Source organism: Hyperolius riggenbachi, chromosome 1, assembly GCF_040937935.1.
Source record: "Hyperolius riggenbachi isolate aHypRig1 chromosome 1, aHypRig1.pri, whole genome shotgun sequence".
Classification (NCBI taxonomy): domain Eukaryota; kingdom Metazoa; phylum Chordata; class Amphibia; order Anura; family Hyperoliidae; genus Hyperolius; species Hyperolius riggenbachi.
The window spans coordinates 618,554,113-618,573,305 of NC_090646.1; the positions used below are offsets into that span (position 1 = coordinate 618,554,113).

The following is a 19,193-nucleotide window of genomic DNA, read 5'->3' on the forward strand; positions in this document are numbered from 1 at the left end:
CTACAACATTGTCCCATTGTCCATATAATAGAGCAGACTTATCAGGGCTAGAGCACCACGATTCCTGGCATTTAGTGACACTAGGACTTTGTAAATATTCCTGATAAGGCCAGTTCACACTACAAGCTTGGCTGACAAACATCAAGCTGCAGGCATAGAAAGAGACAAGTGTCTGGCCCAGATATTGTAAACACAATAGTGTTTACAATATCTGGGCATTTTGAAAGAGCCGCTAAATGCCAAGAAAGACTTCCAGCTTGCACTGGCCCTAAGTCTTGTCAAAGCACCATTCAATGCTAGTGTATTTCCACACTTCCAGTAGGAATGGTCGCTCTGCATTTTTACAGATAGATAGATGAAGCAGTGCCTCAGTATGGCTATAGGAGAGATAAGAACTAGATTGGGATCCAATACCTTGGGCAACATAGTAAAGCCAACTCTACAGATGTGTTGGAGAACAAAATTCTCAGCCGTGGCAGGCAGAGGCAGTTATCAGTCACCTGAGACAAGTTTTATCTAGCATGTGTATGGGCCTTCACTTACGTGTAATAAGCCTTTTTCAGACTATACCTACAGATTACACATTGATGCATAGTCTACAGCAGGGCTTTTCAACCTTTTCACTAATTGTACCACTTTTATTGCTTGAAAATGTTCAAGTACCACCAGTGTGCCTGCGCAGTAGATCAGACCCGATCAGGCACAGCTGATTCTGCCGGAGCCCTAGTGGAGCGCCACTACTGCGCATGCGCACACACTGACAAGCCCTGAGAAGGAGATCTATAAGGAGCCCCAGCACTGGATCCCCTCTCCCGTGGAGGAAGGGGGAAACCTATTTATGATCCAGAGCTTCAATATAGGTAGCCTCCAACTCACCACAAAATTTAGATAATAGGATAACAGAGGCGCCAATAGGATAAAAAACACTAAAAGAACTTAAAAACCCATCTTGGTAATAGAGGAGGCAGTGGTGGACTCACCCCCTCCAAGCAGAACACACGACTGTGGATTTTCAGTCAAAACAATTTTATTGGATACTCCAAATAAAGTGCAACGCGTTTCACGGGATACAAACCCGCTTCATCAGGCAATAACAGATAGGAGTAAACTGCATCTGCCAGTATCATCAACACTGAGGCGCTCAGTGTTGATGATACTGGCAGATGCTGTTTACTCCTATCTGTTATTGCCTGATGAAGGGGGTTTGTATCCCGTGAAACGCGTTGCACTTTATTTGGAGTATCCAATAAAATTGTTTTGACTGAAAATCCACAGTCGTGTGTTCTGCTTGGAGGGGGTGAGTCCACCACTGCCTCCTCTATTACCAAGATGGGTTTTTAAGTTCTTTTAGTGTTTTTTATCCTATTGGCGCCTCTGTTATCCTATTATCTACATCAAGTCCACCCTTGGTGGAGGGTTGTACCCTTCCTTCTTCAACTACAGAGAGCGACTTTTTAATCCTGAGTGGGGTCAGGACAATCTCCCCACCTGCTTTGACAGTGGTTGCCTACTTGGTAACCCTGGTTTGTGAGTATTAAATTAATATTATTACTCTATCAATTATACCTTACCAGTACATACTACACTATATTGGGCTCTTGGTGTTCTCTCTTTTTCTCACCACAAAATTTGTCTCTCCTTCACTCGCTCCTCGCTGTGCTGCCCTGAGTAATAGTTCAGACATCAGGTCAGAGGTAACTCAGCCACGGTGAAGAGACTGCCAGGCAAACAATGCACAGTGACAGCGCTTTTACGTCAAATACAGGAAGTGGCCAGTGACGTCTGGTCTCTTCTCTGCTTATCTGAAGTATGCAGCACGGCCTCACAGCGAGGAGTGAGCCAAACTTTGTGGAGGCAGGACGGGACCAAGGCATGCCGCAGGTGGGCAATTAAGTGGCAGGCAAACCTGGTGTGTACCACCTGGCCAACAGCAAAGTACCACTGGTGGTACACGTACCACAGGTTGAAAAGCCCTGGTCTACAGGAATAGACTCTGAAGAAGGCTTATTAGCTGAAAGCTTACGCTTTTGCTTTTAAGTTCGCTAATAAATGGTATCATCCAGATTCAAAAATTCTTGCTTTTACTGATGGCTACCATGGTAGCATACCCCATGGCTGATAGTATTATAAACAAGACTTGCCAGACCAACTGAACAAGGGCAAAGGTAATTCACACATTTACAAACATAAGCCTTGTTCAGAGATAATAAAATAGATCTGCTCGGCAGGTCAACTGATTGTCATTATTACCCAAGCTGCACAGGGCAACACCCCCCAAAAGTTTTATAGAAACTTCTATCATCATGCACAGAATTCTAATAAAAGGAGGAAAACCGGTTCAAGCCAGATTTCAAGCAAATATAACTGACGAAATGTATGATACACATACAACATTCATATAATGCAGAGTGGAAACCTTCTTTAATCCATAAACACCACATTTTAAATGCAATAATTAAAAAACCCATCCACATAATCCCATCTACAAAATCCCAAGAGCCAGGTAGCTCCTTAAAAATGATCTTTGAGGTTGTCCCTAACTGGTGTCAATGGAGCTTCCTCCCCAAATTCCATACTAAATCTGTCTGGCCCCGAGATCAAACGCATGATCAAAATCATCTGAGATGGCCAATAACCGCCGGGGAAAACTGTCATGCCCGCGTACAGCGGATCAACTTGCCCGAGCGACAGGCAACTCCATTGTCCTCATGCTCCCCAGTCGCGTGACGTCACATACGCATCACCCTCTGGCATAGCAACCGAGCACGTCATCGGGTACACTGCTGAGTTTTGCGTCTGACAGCGTTGGCCCAGCAATATCGCCCAAGGGATCAGGTCCTGATCCCCAACGGTCGACATCAGTCAGCAGTGTGTACAGGCATTTAACAGCATTCCATGGCACTAAGGACTGCATAATGAGGGATGACAAACTGATGTGGTGTCACTGTTCTGTTTGCGAAGTGGACCACCATGAAGATCTGACTTCACACATTGAGAACAGTGAAGTTTACAACATCCTAGCATTTAAATTCCAAGAATCACCTGCAGTGTGAACTATCACTTAAAAACCTGCTGCAGGCATCAAGGGCAGCGGCTAGTGATACGACCTCCACAGGAGTCACTGGACAATGCCCATCAGTGAAATCCCTAAGAGGACCCAGCCTGTGCCTTTCAGCACCTCCTAAAACATCAATTGTCTCTCAGGACCAGCAAGCGCCTGCTAAAAATGCCAAGCAATTCCTACAAACTAGAGTTCTTTTCATTGCATACAGTGTGAATAAACCTTAAAGGACACACTCAAGCTTTTCTAAATAAAAAAAATAAATCTACTTACCAGGGGCTTCCTCCAGCCCCTTGCAGTGGTCCTGTGCCCTCGCCGCAGCTCCGCTCATCGCCGATGGTCCGTGTTCCCCTCCGGTTCAAGATGCCTACTGTACCTGCGCAAGCTGCTCTCTGAGTCGCGCTGACATCTTCCGGACTGTACTGTGCAGGCGCAGTAGTTCTGCAGCGTGCAGTACAGCCCGGATGACGTCAGTGTGACTCCGTGAGCTACACACTGGAGCGCAGGATGATGCCAACCTGGCGAGGTTGGAATCTGCACCGGAGGGAACTGGGAGCTGCAGCGAGGGCACAGGACGGCTGCGAGGGGCTGGAGGAAGCCCGAGGCAAGTGGATTTCTTTTTTTTTCTCTTAGTTTCTCGGACCTTCCCTTTAATGCTTGAAGTGACAGTGAAACCGGAAAAAAAAAAAAAAAAAAAAAAAAAAAAAAAACTTATGATATAGTGAATTGTATGTGTAGTACAGATAACTGATACAACATTAGTAGCAAAGAAAAGAGTCATTTTTATTTTCAGTTAGCTTTTTTTTTTTTTACATTGCATCACTCTCTAATATTTGCAGTTTACAAACTAAACTCTGCATTTTAAACAATAAAACAACTAATGACCCTTTGAATTTTCCTGCAGTTAAAACTTAAACAGTGAAAGACAGGTTGAGATGAGTGCTTCAGAAAAGAGAACCGTTCTGCTGGGATTACACGATACGTCTTTTTGTAAGAATCGTTCAGATAGATGCCTGCAATCATAAAATTCCGACATGTCCGATGTCCTGCTCGATTAGTTTCCGCTCGAAGTCTTAAGCCCAATCTACATGATACGATTCTGATTCGATTACGATTCTGATTCGATTACGATTCTATTTACCATCCGATTAAATCCGACATGTCCGATCAGGATTCGATTTGCCATTGTTTTGCAATGGCAAATCGAATTGAATCGATTCGAATTCCCTATTGGACATGTTGGATTTAATCGGATTGTAAATAGAATCGTACAAAGAATCGTATCGTGTAGATTGGGCTTTATAGAAGTCAATGGAAAAAAAGATAAAAAAAAACGAGTGGAAGATAAGAGACTCTAGCAGAAAATCGAATGGTTAATAGATTGCGCGTCGAATCAAACGAAAACACCGTATCGTGTAATCCCAGCATTAGTCTGAGAGCTCAGAGAGGCTCACTTGCATAGATAACTGAAGTTTGTGAACTCTTCCTGTACTGGAAACAATACAAGACTCCCATCTTTGCTACGAATGTTCTATTTCTTAGCTGTATTACACATACAAATCATTATATCATCAGTTTATTTTCACTTCAGATTCCCTTTAAGCAACTCTAACACCTAGGCATAAATTAAAAACATAATGCTCAACTGCTCATACTTTCTACGGAGCAATACCATAAATATAGGAGCTGGCACACAAAAACACATTACAAGCAGTGGATGAAAATAGCCCTTTTACAGGACTACATACCACACAAGCAAATCTATAAGAAATAACAAAAACACGCCATGTTTGTCTAGACAGTTGAACAAGCCAGGAGACTTGAGCCAGGTGCACCTTCAGGTTTTGTCACCTTAAATGATTTACGTTGATTGTTTCGGGTGGTAGGCACATAACTGGGCTCCCAGCCAAGCAGTGTGTACTGCTCTATGGAGAAGGATGGACGCATGAGCGTCAGAATGCTGGGGGGGATCTTCCCTTATAGCAGGAATAGCAGACATCGTATGAAGGCAATCCATTCTGACAGATCTCTGAAGAAGCAGCCATTGGGGCCACCTGTACATGCCTTATGCTGGGAATACACGGTTCGTTTTTGCCTTCGTTTAAACCTTCGATTCGTTCGGTAAACGAATCGAGTGTTGAAAACGTATGTGAAAATAGTCATAATCTCATTATAGTTTCGATTAATAGACCCCAAAAACGAACGACTAGTGATCGAACATGTTTGATATTATCTCTCTTTATCCATCTAATCGAGCCATTGGTAGGCTTGATGGCTGTTCAGATCGATTATATATTCGTTTATGCTAGTCCGTCCCTGTAAAAAGGGATTTTCGTTTCGTTTCTTTGCAGCCTTCGATCATTGGAAAAACGAAACCATCAGAATCGGAAAAAAAAACGAACCCGTGGGTGGTGATATTAACCGTATGACTGATTATTTCGGGATCGAAAAGGACAAAAGGCACAATCGAAACGAAGGTTTAAACGAAGGCAAAAACGAACCGTGTATTCCCAGCATAACAGTGGCCACTAACGATACAATTTGCCGAACTATTTTTGGATTGTTCCCGTCATTCGGATTGGTAAGTTAGGAGATTTTTGTCCATTAGTGGTCCCAATCAATCATTTATGATCGTTCAATCGTAGAATCGTTCGGCAAACTGTATTGTTAGTGGTCACCTTTAGACCAGGGCTGTCCAACTAGACCTTATGACCAAAGTCTTCACACATTTTTTACACAGCTCAAATAAATTGATGGGACTGAAAAGTGTTGTACATCAAGTAGAACACTTCTCTCCATGTCTCTGTCCATTCTAAACCCTGGCATGCATATAGCCCCTAGAGGAGTGTAGTTGTAGAACACTGCCATTATGCAGTGATCCCAAATCACTGGATTTAAAGTTTGCCCCACATGTCTGTTTATACATTTCTGACATGTTGCATAGCCAAATGCTGCCGTCATGTGAGGAGTAGCGATGATAAATGAACTGTAAATATTTCAGAGTTCATGCAGGATTATGTACATTTTTATTCAAATGTTCGCAGCTTGAAAATGGCCCAAATCAATGTAAATCTTGGTGGGACGATTGTGATCCACGGTGAAGCTGCATAAAGTTGCATACACATTTACACACTCCTGCATGAACTTCGAAAAGTTTTCATCTCATTGATCATCCCCATTGAGGAGACTCTGGGACCTGCTGCTTTTTTTTTTTAAAAGGCCCATCCTGGTCACATGAAGATCAAAATGTGATTGAGGACAAAAGAGGGGGGGGGAAACAAACAAAAAAAACATCCTGTAAAAATGAACACCCTAACCAGGAAAAAAGGCTTGCATTCACAAGTACTTCTGCAGACAAATGTACTAGAAAGAAAAAAAAAAGTTCAGGATAAAAAAAATAATAAGTGGAAAAGCCGTTTTAGAGCCTCAAAATACGGTACATACACCACAAGGGTACTTCAATTTGTTCATTATAGTACTTTTTTTTTTTAGTTTAAAGAGACTCTGTAACAAACTTTTCAGCCTTAGTTCTTCTATGCTATAAGTTCCTTTGCCTGTCCTAATGTGCTCTGGCTTACTGCAGCTTTTCCTAATTGCACAGTGGCTGTATTATCTATGTTATATGATCTAATCTTCTCTCTTCTGTCGGCACAGTCGGGCTAATGCTGGAATGTGTGGAATGTGCAGGGCTGCTTGTGATTGGTAGAAGCTATACACACACACCCCCTCCAGGCCCCCTGCAGGCTCTGTATGACTCACACACTCTGTTTATGTGAGCCTATCAGAAGCTGGTTAGTTTGTAAACACTGCCTAAAACTGTTAATTACAAGCCAGGTTTGCAGCAGGGAGTGGCAGAAACAGCACAGAGGGGCCCAGGAGAACATAATGAATAGAATGGTATGCTTTTTGCTGTAAAAATGTACAGATTCTCTTTAAAAAAAAAAAAAATTCCAAATCATATTACCACTTCCAGACCAACGCAGTTGAAATCTACGTCCTGCTTGTGGCTCCGCTCTGTCCCCACCCTGCAGTCAGTATGACAGCAGAGTTCTGTGAGCCGAGCCAATTCCATTGGCTCCTGCCTCTGTCATCACAATAAGGGCCCGCTTCCACTTGTGCGGTGCAAATTCGTTGTGGAAACCGCGAAAAACGAATTCAGATGCAAATTTTACCGCAAATTCGCATAGGTTTTCGCGTTTTTTTGTAAGTTTGCGAATTTATCCATGTCAGTGCCTGTGTGCTTTTACATTGATTGTAGGTGAAAACGTACGCAAATTCAGCATGGAAAATTCTCATAGTGTGGTGTGCGAATTCTGATGGCTCTGCTGTGCAGATTTTTCCTGCACAGAAACACGCTCTGTTTTCCTGACAAGTGGAAACAGGCTAATTAAGTTGTATTGGTTGTGCGAATCTGCGTGCAGAAACCGCATTCAGATTTGCGATAGTGGAAACGGGCCCTTAGCCAATCCCATTGGCTTACATTGATGGACAGAGTCAGTAGCCAATGAAAGTGGCTCCTGACCTGCTCACACAGCTCTGCCATCAGAGACAGCAGTGAGGTACCATCAGAGACAGCAGTGAGGTACCTGTGGCGATGAAAGAGCAATTTTTTTTTCTTTTCTAACTTTTTCCCCGTAACCCAATAGGCCCATGTAATGTTCCAGCCTATGCCTTCCCACACAAACGCAAACAGAAGAAGAACTTTTGTTCTGTTGGGTGGAGTGTATAGAGAGTTGCGTAGTCCAACCTGAAAACGTAACATAGCTTCAGCTAGCAGTGGGATCATGCAGCAGAATGATGTACATTACACACTAGCTAGACTAAATAAAAACCAAAAATCACATGAAAATAGCCCCCTTCACACTGATTACAGGTTATAACTGTAGGCTGTGTTTTTAGTTATAAAGCGCTCTATAAACATGCTCTGACATTGTGGAAGTCCCAGTATATGCTCTAACCAAATCACAAGGAACTTTTCAACATCTCCTCTCAAGTGTATAAAAGCAGTCACAAGAGTAAAATACGCTCTGCTTACTGTAGGGATGGGAAGATAAACGGTGTTATGGAATTAACAAGCTGGTATCAGGAAATATGATCTGGCTTCAGGGATATCACCAGCTTTGGGACTCCACATTCAACAACAAGTCCATAAACAAAACTTCTCTACATTTTGTACAACTATAACAATTTCTACATAGAGCCATGTCACTACAGCTTTTCAAAGGACCACTCAAGCGAAAAAAGTAAGCAGTTAAAAGCTGTCAGAACCAAAAAGGTTTTGGACTAGTCCATGTCTTCATGGGGGATTCTCTGGGTTTTCTTTGTTCTCTAAAGCATTCCCTGAATGGCAGTTAAGTCTAGCTGTCAAAATAGTGCGCAAGTAAGTAGGGAGGGCTGGCTGGTATCTTAACATGTTAACTGTTAAACTGCCGTTCACGAAATGCTTTTGAAAACAGAGAGTCCCCCATGAGGAGATGAACTAGTCAAAAACCTGTCAGTTTTGTCAGATTTTAACGGCTTACTTTTTTTTTTTTTTTTTTTTTTGCTCGAGTGGTCCTTTAAATGATGAGAGTATAACTTCTAGAAGCACAGCGACACCTTAACAGTAAGCTTTTTTTATATACAAATAAAAATTCTATATTATCAAGATCACAATGATATGTTAGCAGTTTGTGACATTGTTATTTTAGTCAAATTGTATCTCCATTTGCAGGAAAATGCATTCACAGAGGTTGTCAAAACAATGTAACTGGGAGGTAAGTAAACCAGACTGTAGTTCCACTTAGTGCAATCAGAAAGATAATACTTAACCACAGGATGCCACAAGTGCAACTAACAGCAAACAAACATAACAACCACTCAAAAATAAAACAGATGTATACTTACAAAATTACATCTTTAACCCTGTTATAATGCAACCTAAGCTTATACTGAAAAAAACTGTGTTAAGGACATACCTATTACCTAAAATGGTTCCTGGGGCGTTCTCAAATCAGGTTGAGATTGGGGACTTTCCAACAAGGTTAGAATGGACTTTAATTAGGTATGTGCTACAATTACATCATGGCAGAGTGACACTCAAGGCTACGCACTGTAGTGTATCCATTTCTTTCTGTAAAATGACCTTAGTACAGGAGGGACAAATCCTAGAAGCCAGGAAGACTACAATTTCTGAAGTCATTCCTGACTTAAAAATGTCTGTTGATTCTAAATAAATATAGGCAGTCACAGACTTCCGAACAACCCACCGAAACAAAAAGCCTGAAAATGTAAAATTTGATTCTGTGGGAATGTGTGAAAAAAAAGGTATTTCAAAAAGGCCTTGTAGTTTTTGAGAAAACAATTAAAAAATGTTTTTAAAAATGGTAAAAATGACATTTTGCTGCGGTACACTGGGGGCACAGAGGCTACACAATGGGGTGCTCACCTGAATGAATGAATTACAGCAAATCAGGTAAGTAATTAAATAATTAGTAAAATCAGATAAGTAATTAAATTAATTAGTAAAAACATGAGACTCCCCACAATTCTGCATCTTAAAGACAGAGCTTGACATGACAGGCTGTCTTTTCAACTAAAGGTACTCTTTAAAAGGAAATAAATATGGCAGCCACCATATGCTTCTCACTTCAGGTTCCCTTTAAGCTATGTAAAACACTTTCAATTATTGTGTGCCAGTAAGTTTGTTTGTGATAATTTCCGTGAATATACAGACATATGATAGCTGTACTGACACACTGCTCAGCAGCCTGTTCTGTTCTATGGAGAGAGAGGAGGACAAGAGAGAAGCGGTCAATCATGGTAAAACATGATGGTTTACCAACAATGCAATCAGTCATTCGCAGATGTTTGAAAGATCTTTCCAGGCACGATCATCCAGACAACAAAAAAATCTAGTGTGTGAGCGTGTAGCTTTAGATATTCCAAAACACAGATTTATAAACTTGAACTGCTAGATCCCCCTGCTAGCTACAGGCGTGCATTAGAATTCAACTAATCTACTGCTATACTACTTCTGCTGCAGGAGTGCTCCCAAAGACGGGCCGCTCCATACTGCACATGTGAGAGATTGTGCTCGCGCATGTGCAGTACGGAGCGGTCCGTCTTTAGGAGCACTTGAACCCCCAAAGACTGCCGAAGCCTTCCGCAGAAGAGAGAGCAGTCTCCGCCTGATGGGTTGGAGACTGCTAACAGGGGAGCCAGCGATGGAAAGCATAGAGCGTAGGAGGAACGGGTAGGCTCTATAGGATCCAGAGCCTTCCCTCTCCTTAGGCGAGTATCTGTTTTTCTTTTTATAGGTATGGCTTCAAACTCTCTAAGGCCTCAATTCACAGAGCTTTATCAAACACTTTATCAAACGTTTGATAAATTTTCCTCATGGGTCAATTCTAATTTTGAATTCACTAAGGTGTTATAGATTTATTGATCATTTCATCGATAAAACATTCGATAAATATAAAACACCTTACTGAATTCAAAATTAGATTTTACCCATGAGGTAAATTATCAAACGTTTGATAAAGCTTAGTGAATTGAGGCCAAAGTGTTTATTCTGTATAGCTCACCACGGACGTTGATGGTACTATATAAATCCAAAATAAAAATAACAGCAGCTTTCACCAACAGTCTATGGTCAACAAGTATTTTTTAAATCCAGATCAACTCACAAAAACCAAAGCACATAAAATGCCCACCTTCCTAAATGTGATAGGTAATTCAGCTTCTGTGATATCCAAACATACAATGCCTGATAGGTGTGAAGCAATTAAAACAACTAGGAAAAGAGTTAACAAGAAATGCCATATGTATCATATAATATATACCGTATTTTTCGGACTATAAGACGCACTTTTTCTCCCCCAAAAGTGTGGGGGGGAAGTCACTGCGTCTTATAGTCCGAATACTACATATTGGGACCTGCACCTCCTTCCCCTGTGCTGCCTGTCCTAATGTCTGCCTGTCCCCACGTATACATTCACGTAGCTGCAGGCTGTCCTGTCTGAAAAACATTTTTGTCTGTAATGTCCCCGGGTACTACCGTCTACCGCAAGTACCACAAGTGGAAGTCCGCACAACATACCGTACATGCAGCTATCCTCAGGCTGTCCCCGCTTTCATTACCGCGCTGTCCCCGCTTTCATCACCGCGCTGTCCTCGCTTTCATCACCGCGCTGTCCCAAGCACTTGGATGTCCGTGATGTCCCCGGCCGGTATTACCGATGCGTTCCTAATCAGGAAGTGTCCCGCTCAGCGTTGTCGATAAATGGGCCAATCAGACGAGGGACGCTGGCCCCAACTGCCAATCACGCCCCACACTGCTCCTAGCAACTCTGTTAATAGGATGAGATGGCTAGAGGGCGGGACAGCCTCTCCGTCATTGGGACCAATCACTGTACAGTGCACAGTGGAGAGCGTGCGGCGTGATTGGCAGTTGGGGCCAGCATCCCCGTCTGATTGGCCCATTTATCGGCAATGCTGAGCGGGACACTTCCTGATTAGGAACGCATCGGTAATACCGGCCGGGGACATCACGGACATCCAAGTGCTTGGGACAGCGCGGTGATGAAGGCGGGGACAGAGCGGTGATGAAGGCAGGGACAGCGCGGTGATGAAGGCGGGGACCGCCTGAGGATAGCTGCATGTATGGTATGTTGTGCGGACTTCCACTTGCTGTAGACGACTTCCACCTGTGGTAGATGGTAGTACCCGGGGACATTACAGACAAAAATGTATATAAGGCAGGACAGCCTGAGTATAGCTGCAGCTACGTGAATGTATTTAATACACGGGGACACGCAGACACTAGGACAGGCTGGACACGGAGGACAACAGACACAGGGGGACATTCAGACACTGGAACACAGAGGACAGGGATAGCAGACACTGGGATAACAGACACTGGACATGGAGGAAACAGGACAATCGAGACAGAGGAAGAGGGACAGATGACATGGGGTTAGAGGAAGGGGGAAAGAGGATACAGGAAGACACCAGAGGACACAGGGAGACAATGGACACAAGGGGGACATAAAAGCAGCAGAGGGACAGAGTAGACCACAGGGAAACAAGGAAGGCACAAGGGAGACATAATAATTGTAGGGGGGAAAGTCTATAAGACGCCCCTGCAGCATGGATGCACCAGGCTTAGTATATTATTTTTTTTCCTGGTTTTTGTCCTCTAAACCTAGGTGCGTCTTATGGTCCGGAGCGTCTTATAGTCCGAAAAATACGGTAGCTTTTATAAAGAAAAAATGCTTTAATTTTCAATACTCTATTGACAAACGCCTATGTTCTCAGACCAGCCTGAACCTGACTAGCAACTGTGAGGTACTAAAGGCATTTCCTGTGCATAGATACAGGAATTCCAAAGCGCTAAATGTCACTTCAGTGTAACTATCAACAACTTGCATGCATCTAAAAGGAAAACAAAATACCATGTTACGTGGCAGAAGTAATCTCTCCAACAAGGAACTCCTAGTGAAGAGTAGTGCTGGTGCTCGTATTCAGCATAAATTCAAACACTGGAATACTGCCAAAACCACACTTCAGCAATCTTTCAGGACCGAAAAAGGGGACAGAGTCAAAACGAGTTAATTACCTGGGCTTCATGGTACGTTTCATGCAACTCCCATACATCCTCCTACCAGATTTGGAAGGAGTAAGCATTGGAAGTCATATGAAATGTAACATGAAGTGCAGGTAGTGAACCCTCCCTGACCCCGTCCACTTGTTTGGTACTGAAGTGTGGTGGTCGGCAGCGTTTGGGTGTTCCAAATTCTAACACAGACACTACCGATGAGTCACCCAAGTCCTAAATCAATATTTGGTATTGCCAGCATCACCTTGCAGCTCAGTCACCAGCCAAAATGTACCCATAGTCTCTAGCAATGGTGTAAACAACTGCTATAGTTGCTGGTGACACCTTCACTTGCAAAACCTCACTAGCAATGATGCCATAATAGGGAGATGACCTTGAAATACTGCAACACCCGAGTAACAATGCAAAAACTAATGACCAGTCACCTAAAAAGAAAAGTGCTTTGAATTCTTTCAGACACTTGTATCATACAAAAACATGGGTAAATATTCACCAAATGAAAGAAAACATTTACATTACCTTTGCTGGATTTTGATGGCTTGTTTTTGTTTGACTTTAATGAACCTTTGGATTTATCCTCCCGTTCTTTAATTAATTTTTGTACTTCATCCAAAGATAACTTTTGAAGAACCACAACAGGCTTAGCACCTTTATTTAAATCTTCCACAATGCCAATTTTATCATCCGGGTTTTTCTGTTCCCCTTTTAATCCTGATCGCTTGGACTCCTGGGTGACATTGCCATCCTTATCCCGTTTGAGCTTTGGAATGACAAAGTTTTTCAGAGAACCCTGACCCCCACCCAACAAATAACTTGGGAACCCTGTTTTATTGTCACCATGGGCCTTATTGCCATCCACCTTACTTTTGTTACCATCGGTCCTTTTCTCATCTTTGCCATCTTTACTAGTGGGTGATCGCAATGCAGGTTTATCCGATGTAGGTTTATCCGATGTAGGCTTATCCGATTTAGATTTGTTTGGGTCTGGTTTGTCAGGTTTAATCCGCGGGCTTCCCGGTCTCGACTTCTGATCTCCAGAAGAAAGCCTGTCTTTTGAGTCATCTGAATCATGGCGGTGCTTTCTCTCCGATCTATCCGCTTTGGAAGGTTCAGGCTTATTCCCATGCTTTGTATCCTGTTCCTTTTTGTTGAAAGATCTCAACTCTGGTTTTTTAACTTTTGAAGGATCCCCCTTATCCTCAGATTTTTGCTTTGGATTTTCACTATCTCGTCTTGAAGATTCACGCCCCGGTCGCCCATCTACTCTCTGTTTTGTCCCATCAGACCGACCTTCAGATTTACCCCTAGGAGAGTCAGACTTTGAATCTGTTTTATGCCTGGAAGAATCTGGTTTCTTGTCAGAAGAGAGCCTGAGGGAGTCTCTCCTACTGTCTTGTTTGTGTTTTGGGGTCTCGGAACGTCCTTCACTTCTCTGCCTAGTCAACACTGGGCGCTCTTCACTCTTTTTGTTACTGTCTTGTCGGCTGTCAGTCTTTTGTTTCTGATTTTCAGACCTGCCCTCATTTTTTTGCTTGGGCGTTTCAGGCCTACTATCACTTTTGTGTTTGGGTGTCTCAGAATTCCCCTCAGCTTTTTGCTTAGGATTATCAGTCCTACCATCATTTTTCTGTTTTTGCTGTTCAGACTTACTGTCACTCTTTTGCTTGGCTTGTTCTGGTTTACTCTCAGTCTTCTGTCTGGTCTCTGGCTTTCCCTCGGCTTTTTGCTTGGGCGTTTCAGATTTTCCTTCAGTACGTTGCTTTGGGGTGCTAGGATTCGGTTTCTGATCCAGTTTCTCTTCTTCCTTATTATCCTTAGAGTCACTGACGTTTTCCTCTAATTTTGGTTCCTCCTGGTTGTCAGTGGGTTTGGAATCTTTTGAAACCTCACCAGCTGGTGCCTCTGTTTTTACATCCTCATTAACAGACTCTACAGTTTTAGTCTCCTCCATTTTTTCACTGCTCTCTTTACAGACTTCAGGTTTGGCCTCAGTTTTGCTGTCTTCAGAGACCACAGCATCCTCCACCTTACTCTCAGGAGGCTCGGCCTTGATGTCGCATGGTTTACTCTCCGTCGGTAATTCCTCCTGCTGGCTGTCGCAGGTATTAGCAGGCGGTGTGCTCTTGGTGGGTCTCTCAGGATTCTCGCTTTCAGACTCCGACCTCTTTTTCGGTGACCCAGGGTTGTTTTCAGGGATATTTTTAATAACGCCAGTAGGATCTTCTGGCATAGCAGGAGCAGATCCATCATTGCAATACTTTGCATCATCGGGTTTCTTTACTAAGTCTGAGTCCTGAGTTACAGTTGCCTGAGAGTCCCCTCTGCCAGCATGCAGAAGATCAATGCTAACCATTAAAGCTGGCCGTGACCCATTTCCTGCAACGTTTGCCTCCTGGGAAGCTGGTCTGTTTCCTCCAGTAGCACCTCCAGCTTCTAATGGGTAGGAATCTTGTTTCCTCTTCTTCAATGGTTTATCTAGGAACAGAGAAAGAGAGGTTCAAATTACAAAGAAGACAAAAACCAATGTTTCTTTTAAATTGAGAACATACTAAAAGTAAACAAACAGTAGAATATTAACATCTTGATAAAGTCAACTTAAAGCAAACCTATCAGCCTTTGCAATGCCTAAAACTACTCCCTGCGTAAGTTTAGTAGAGAATATTGGTGATACAAAGTCAAATCTAACCTATGCCATATGCTGGGAATACACCATGGCCCATAGGCTAGTTTTCTCCTAGGTCAGTGTCTGCAAACTTGGCTCTCCAGCTGTTAAGGAACTACAAGTCCCACAATGCATTGCGGGAGTCTAACAGCCACACTCATGGTTCATAAAGGCAAATGCATTGTAGGACCCTTAGCAGCTGGAGAGCCATGTTTCCAGATCACCGTCCTAGGTGATATTTTCACAACTTGTCATAAAATGACTTAAGCCACCAGCAAGCCAGAAAATACATAAATATACTTTTTCAATTGTAAAATGCTTAAAAGTTATTTTCAAGAGAACTTGAAAATGATCTCCTAGGAGATAACTCGAGTGAAAAAATGAATTGCATATGGGCCCATGAGTTTTTTCGGCAGATAGATGCCTCGACAGATAGGTCCGATCTGATTTTGATGGTTTTTCTGATGGATTTTCTCATAGAAATGAATGGAAATCGATCAGAAAAACGATAAAAAAAGCGATCATAGCCTTTAATACTCCAGGATCCCCTCACCCCATTGGCTGCTGCTTGTTATCGGTCATTCAGAAGTAAATTAGGTAAACAGAAAATTGTCAGAAGCACAGAAGATAGGAAGTAGGGAAAATTGTGAGTAAAAAAAACATAAGCAGGCCATCCATGCTTCGATTTTCTCCAGCAGAATAGATAGTTTTGAATCCGTCAGAAATCTACAGCCCAACAAACTGCTTCGATTGTAATCGGACATGGCAGGGGCGACCCATAGTGTTGTACTGTATTAAACAGTGCAATGTTATGGTGAAATCTATGTCTAAGTCTCCTATGGCAGCAACTTGGCAATAGCGCTTGCGATTAGGGGCAGAGACTAGTTGCCAGCACTAGCACTAGGCAACAAATAGCTGCTATAACTGGTAACTAGTTGCTGTCACTGTGTAACATAACTCTCAGGGCCACGTCACATAAGCAACTTAAGTGTCCTCACTTGAGGGGATGAGCTTGGATTCTAGATCTTTATTGTAACTATAAACCTTGTGGCCCTTGTTAAAGGACCACTATCGTGAAAAATTGCGAACACATAAATAAGAAGTCCGTTTCTCTCAGAGTAAAACATGCTATAAAATGTATTTTCTCCAATGTTGCTGCCACTTAAAGTAGGTAATAGAAATCTGACAGAACTGACAGGTTTTAGACTCTCTCTCTCTCCATCTCCTCATGGGGATTATGGGTTAGGACAGGTACAAACTCAGAGGAGCCTCTGCGCGGCATAAGTGACTATGCAAATGCAATCTTTCTGCCAAATTGGCTGTAGGGATAGTAGCGATTCCTGCATGGTTGGGGTACAGAGAGTACACGATTTGCATGCAAGGCTGCAAAGGGTTAATTGATTTTGCCACACCGCCTTTAGCAACTGCATTTTACTTTGCTTAGGCGTCCTTACTTTAAGAATCAAGCCTGGATTCTGTGTCTTTACATAGACAACTCAGTTGCCACAACCAAAAGTGGTGGCTAGACTAAAATACATTTGGCTGGAATGGCAGGAACGGGGGGAAATTAGTGCAGACACTGCTCTTCATATACACCGAACAGCACATGATTTTCAAATGAATTTTGGATTAACAAAAAATGTTTTAATGGAAGCATTTCCAAAATTAAGTTCATAGTTCAACAATAGATGAATGTTCCCACCCCCTCAGCCTGCAACAGTCCTGCTATAAACCCAATGCCAATGGGATAAATTATTCTAGCTGGATTTCTACTGCTTTCCTACAATAAATATCCCAGACGTTTTCACTTTTCTCCATAATACTCCATAAAACTAACAAATAATGTTCCTGGAATTTAACTATACTTTACCCAAGGCAAAGCTACCTAATGTGTGCACAGAGGTATGTTAATACACAGATCTATGCACTGTCCGTTCGCCTCCTCGTTCCCACCAGGTCTACGTAATCACTCCATGAAATATATGAGTTTTGGCTCAAGTCAAATTTTCAGGAAGAGGTAGGCTTCTTTTGACGTTCCATCCTATCACTTTCCCATTCCCTGCCCGATTCTCTCACTTACTAGGAGATAGGAAGGGACGTTGTGGCAAGCCCGCCTCTTCCTGTTTGAAAATTTGAACCATGAGTCAAATTTTTCATGCAGTTATTACGGAGGCTGGTGGAAAGGAGTAGAGGAACAGACAACGCACAAAGGTATGTGGCTCCACCATGAACATGCCTGTGCTCATCATGGGTAGCTTTGCCTCGGATCAGGTATCCTTTAAAGGACAACTGAAGTGAGAGGGATATGGAGGCCGCCATATTTATTTCCTTTTAAGTAATACCAGCTGCCTGGCTATGCTGCTGACCCCTCTGACTCATACTTTTAGCCATATACCCCGAACAAGCATACAGCAGATCAGGAATTTGACAATGTCAGATCCGACAAAATTAGCTGCATGTTTGTTTCAGACTACTGCAGCCAAACAGACCATCAGGGCTGCCAGGCAACTGGCATTGTTTAAAAGGAAATAAATATGGCTGCCTCCATATCCCTCTCACTTCAGTTGTCCTTTAAAGTAGAAGTCTATTCAAACCATTCCACCAAGACTTTTCCTTATTTAGAAAGCCACATGAAAGGGGTTGTACAAATCCGTTGCTAGCTAAAGCCATGCCTCCTGACTGCCAGCCAATCATGGCTTCAGACTGACTGAGACGTAGGAAGATGGCAGGCAGGTGAACATTTTAAATAAGGGAGTTATGAATTGGTCCGGCAGGTTCCTGGCCTTGCTACTTTTGCAAAAATTGCAACTTTACCCCCTCAAAGTTTACGCACAATTGACAATGTTTATTATTCACTTATTTAAATAGCAGTCAGGGCACCAGCAAAGCTTCTACAGTGATCCTCTCCTGACACTCTGAATGCAATTACAGATGGCTGGAGGACTTCAAGTCAAATGTTAACCGTGAAATTTTTTTACAGCTCCTCATACAAGAAATTTTATGCATGTTTTCCCGACCAAATAGGCTCTCTCTTTTCTGGACACGGTAGTCTAGCACATATTAAAAAAAAAAAAAGCACACATACAAATACATATTTGGTGAGGTCATGAAATTTCAGCTGCAGTTTCTATGCATTACACACACTTCCAACCATGGCCAGTGAAGTGAACTGAACCTTAAAGAGAACCCGAGGTGTGTTTAAAGAATGTTATCTGCATACAGAGGCTGGATCTGCCTATACAGCCCAGCCTCTGTTGCTATCCCAAACCCCACTAAGGTCCCCCTGCAATCTGCAATCCCTCATAAATCACAGCCATGCTGTGAGGCTGTGTTTACATCTGTAGTGTCAGTCTCAGCTGCTTCCCCGCCTCCTGCATAGCTCCGGTCCCTGCCCCCATCCCTTCCCTTCAATCAGCAGGGAGGGAAGGGATGCAGGCGGGGACTGGAGTTCTTCAGGAGGCGGGGAGAGCAGCAGACTGACACTATAGAGCTAAACACAGCCAGCTCTGACAAGCTGTCTGTCAGCAGCGTGGCTGTGATTTATGAGGGATTGCAGAGTGCAGGGGGACCTTAGGGGGGTTTGGGATAGCAACAGAGGCTGGGCTGTATAGGCAGATCCAGCCTCTGTATGCAGATAATATTCTTCAAACCCACCTCGGGTTCTCTTTAACAGTCATAAAAATACGTTGAACGCCCACAGAATGGGGTGCGAGTCAATTCCTTTACAAGGGAAAGTCTGCACTGACAACAGAAGTGCCCAGGCAACATTGAATCATAAGGTAGAGATACACATTCAACTAAACAAGATAGGATTATTCAGCATAATGCAAATATGCGTCATTTATCCTTTCCAACTAGAAACTAACAGTGAA

General features: G+C 42.9%; 1 protein-coding gene across 8 annotated transcripts in view; it reads right to left on the reverse strand.

Annotated features, from left to right (window-relative positions):
* The window catches only part of NIPBL (NIPBL cohesin loading factor), a 205,443-nt gene that overhangs the window by 88,967 nt on the left and 97,283 nt on the right, over positions 1-19,193 (reverse strand). For all 8 annotated transcript variants that reach the window (XM_068250774.1, XM_068250739.1, XM_068250720.1 and 5 more), the window contains one exon: positions 13,179-15,134. In XM_068250774.1, the coding sequence (XP_068106875.1) occupies positions 13,179-15,134 (1,956 nt within the window). The remainder of the gene's footprint in view (positions 1-13,178; positions 15,135-19,193) is intronic.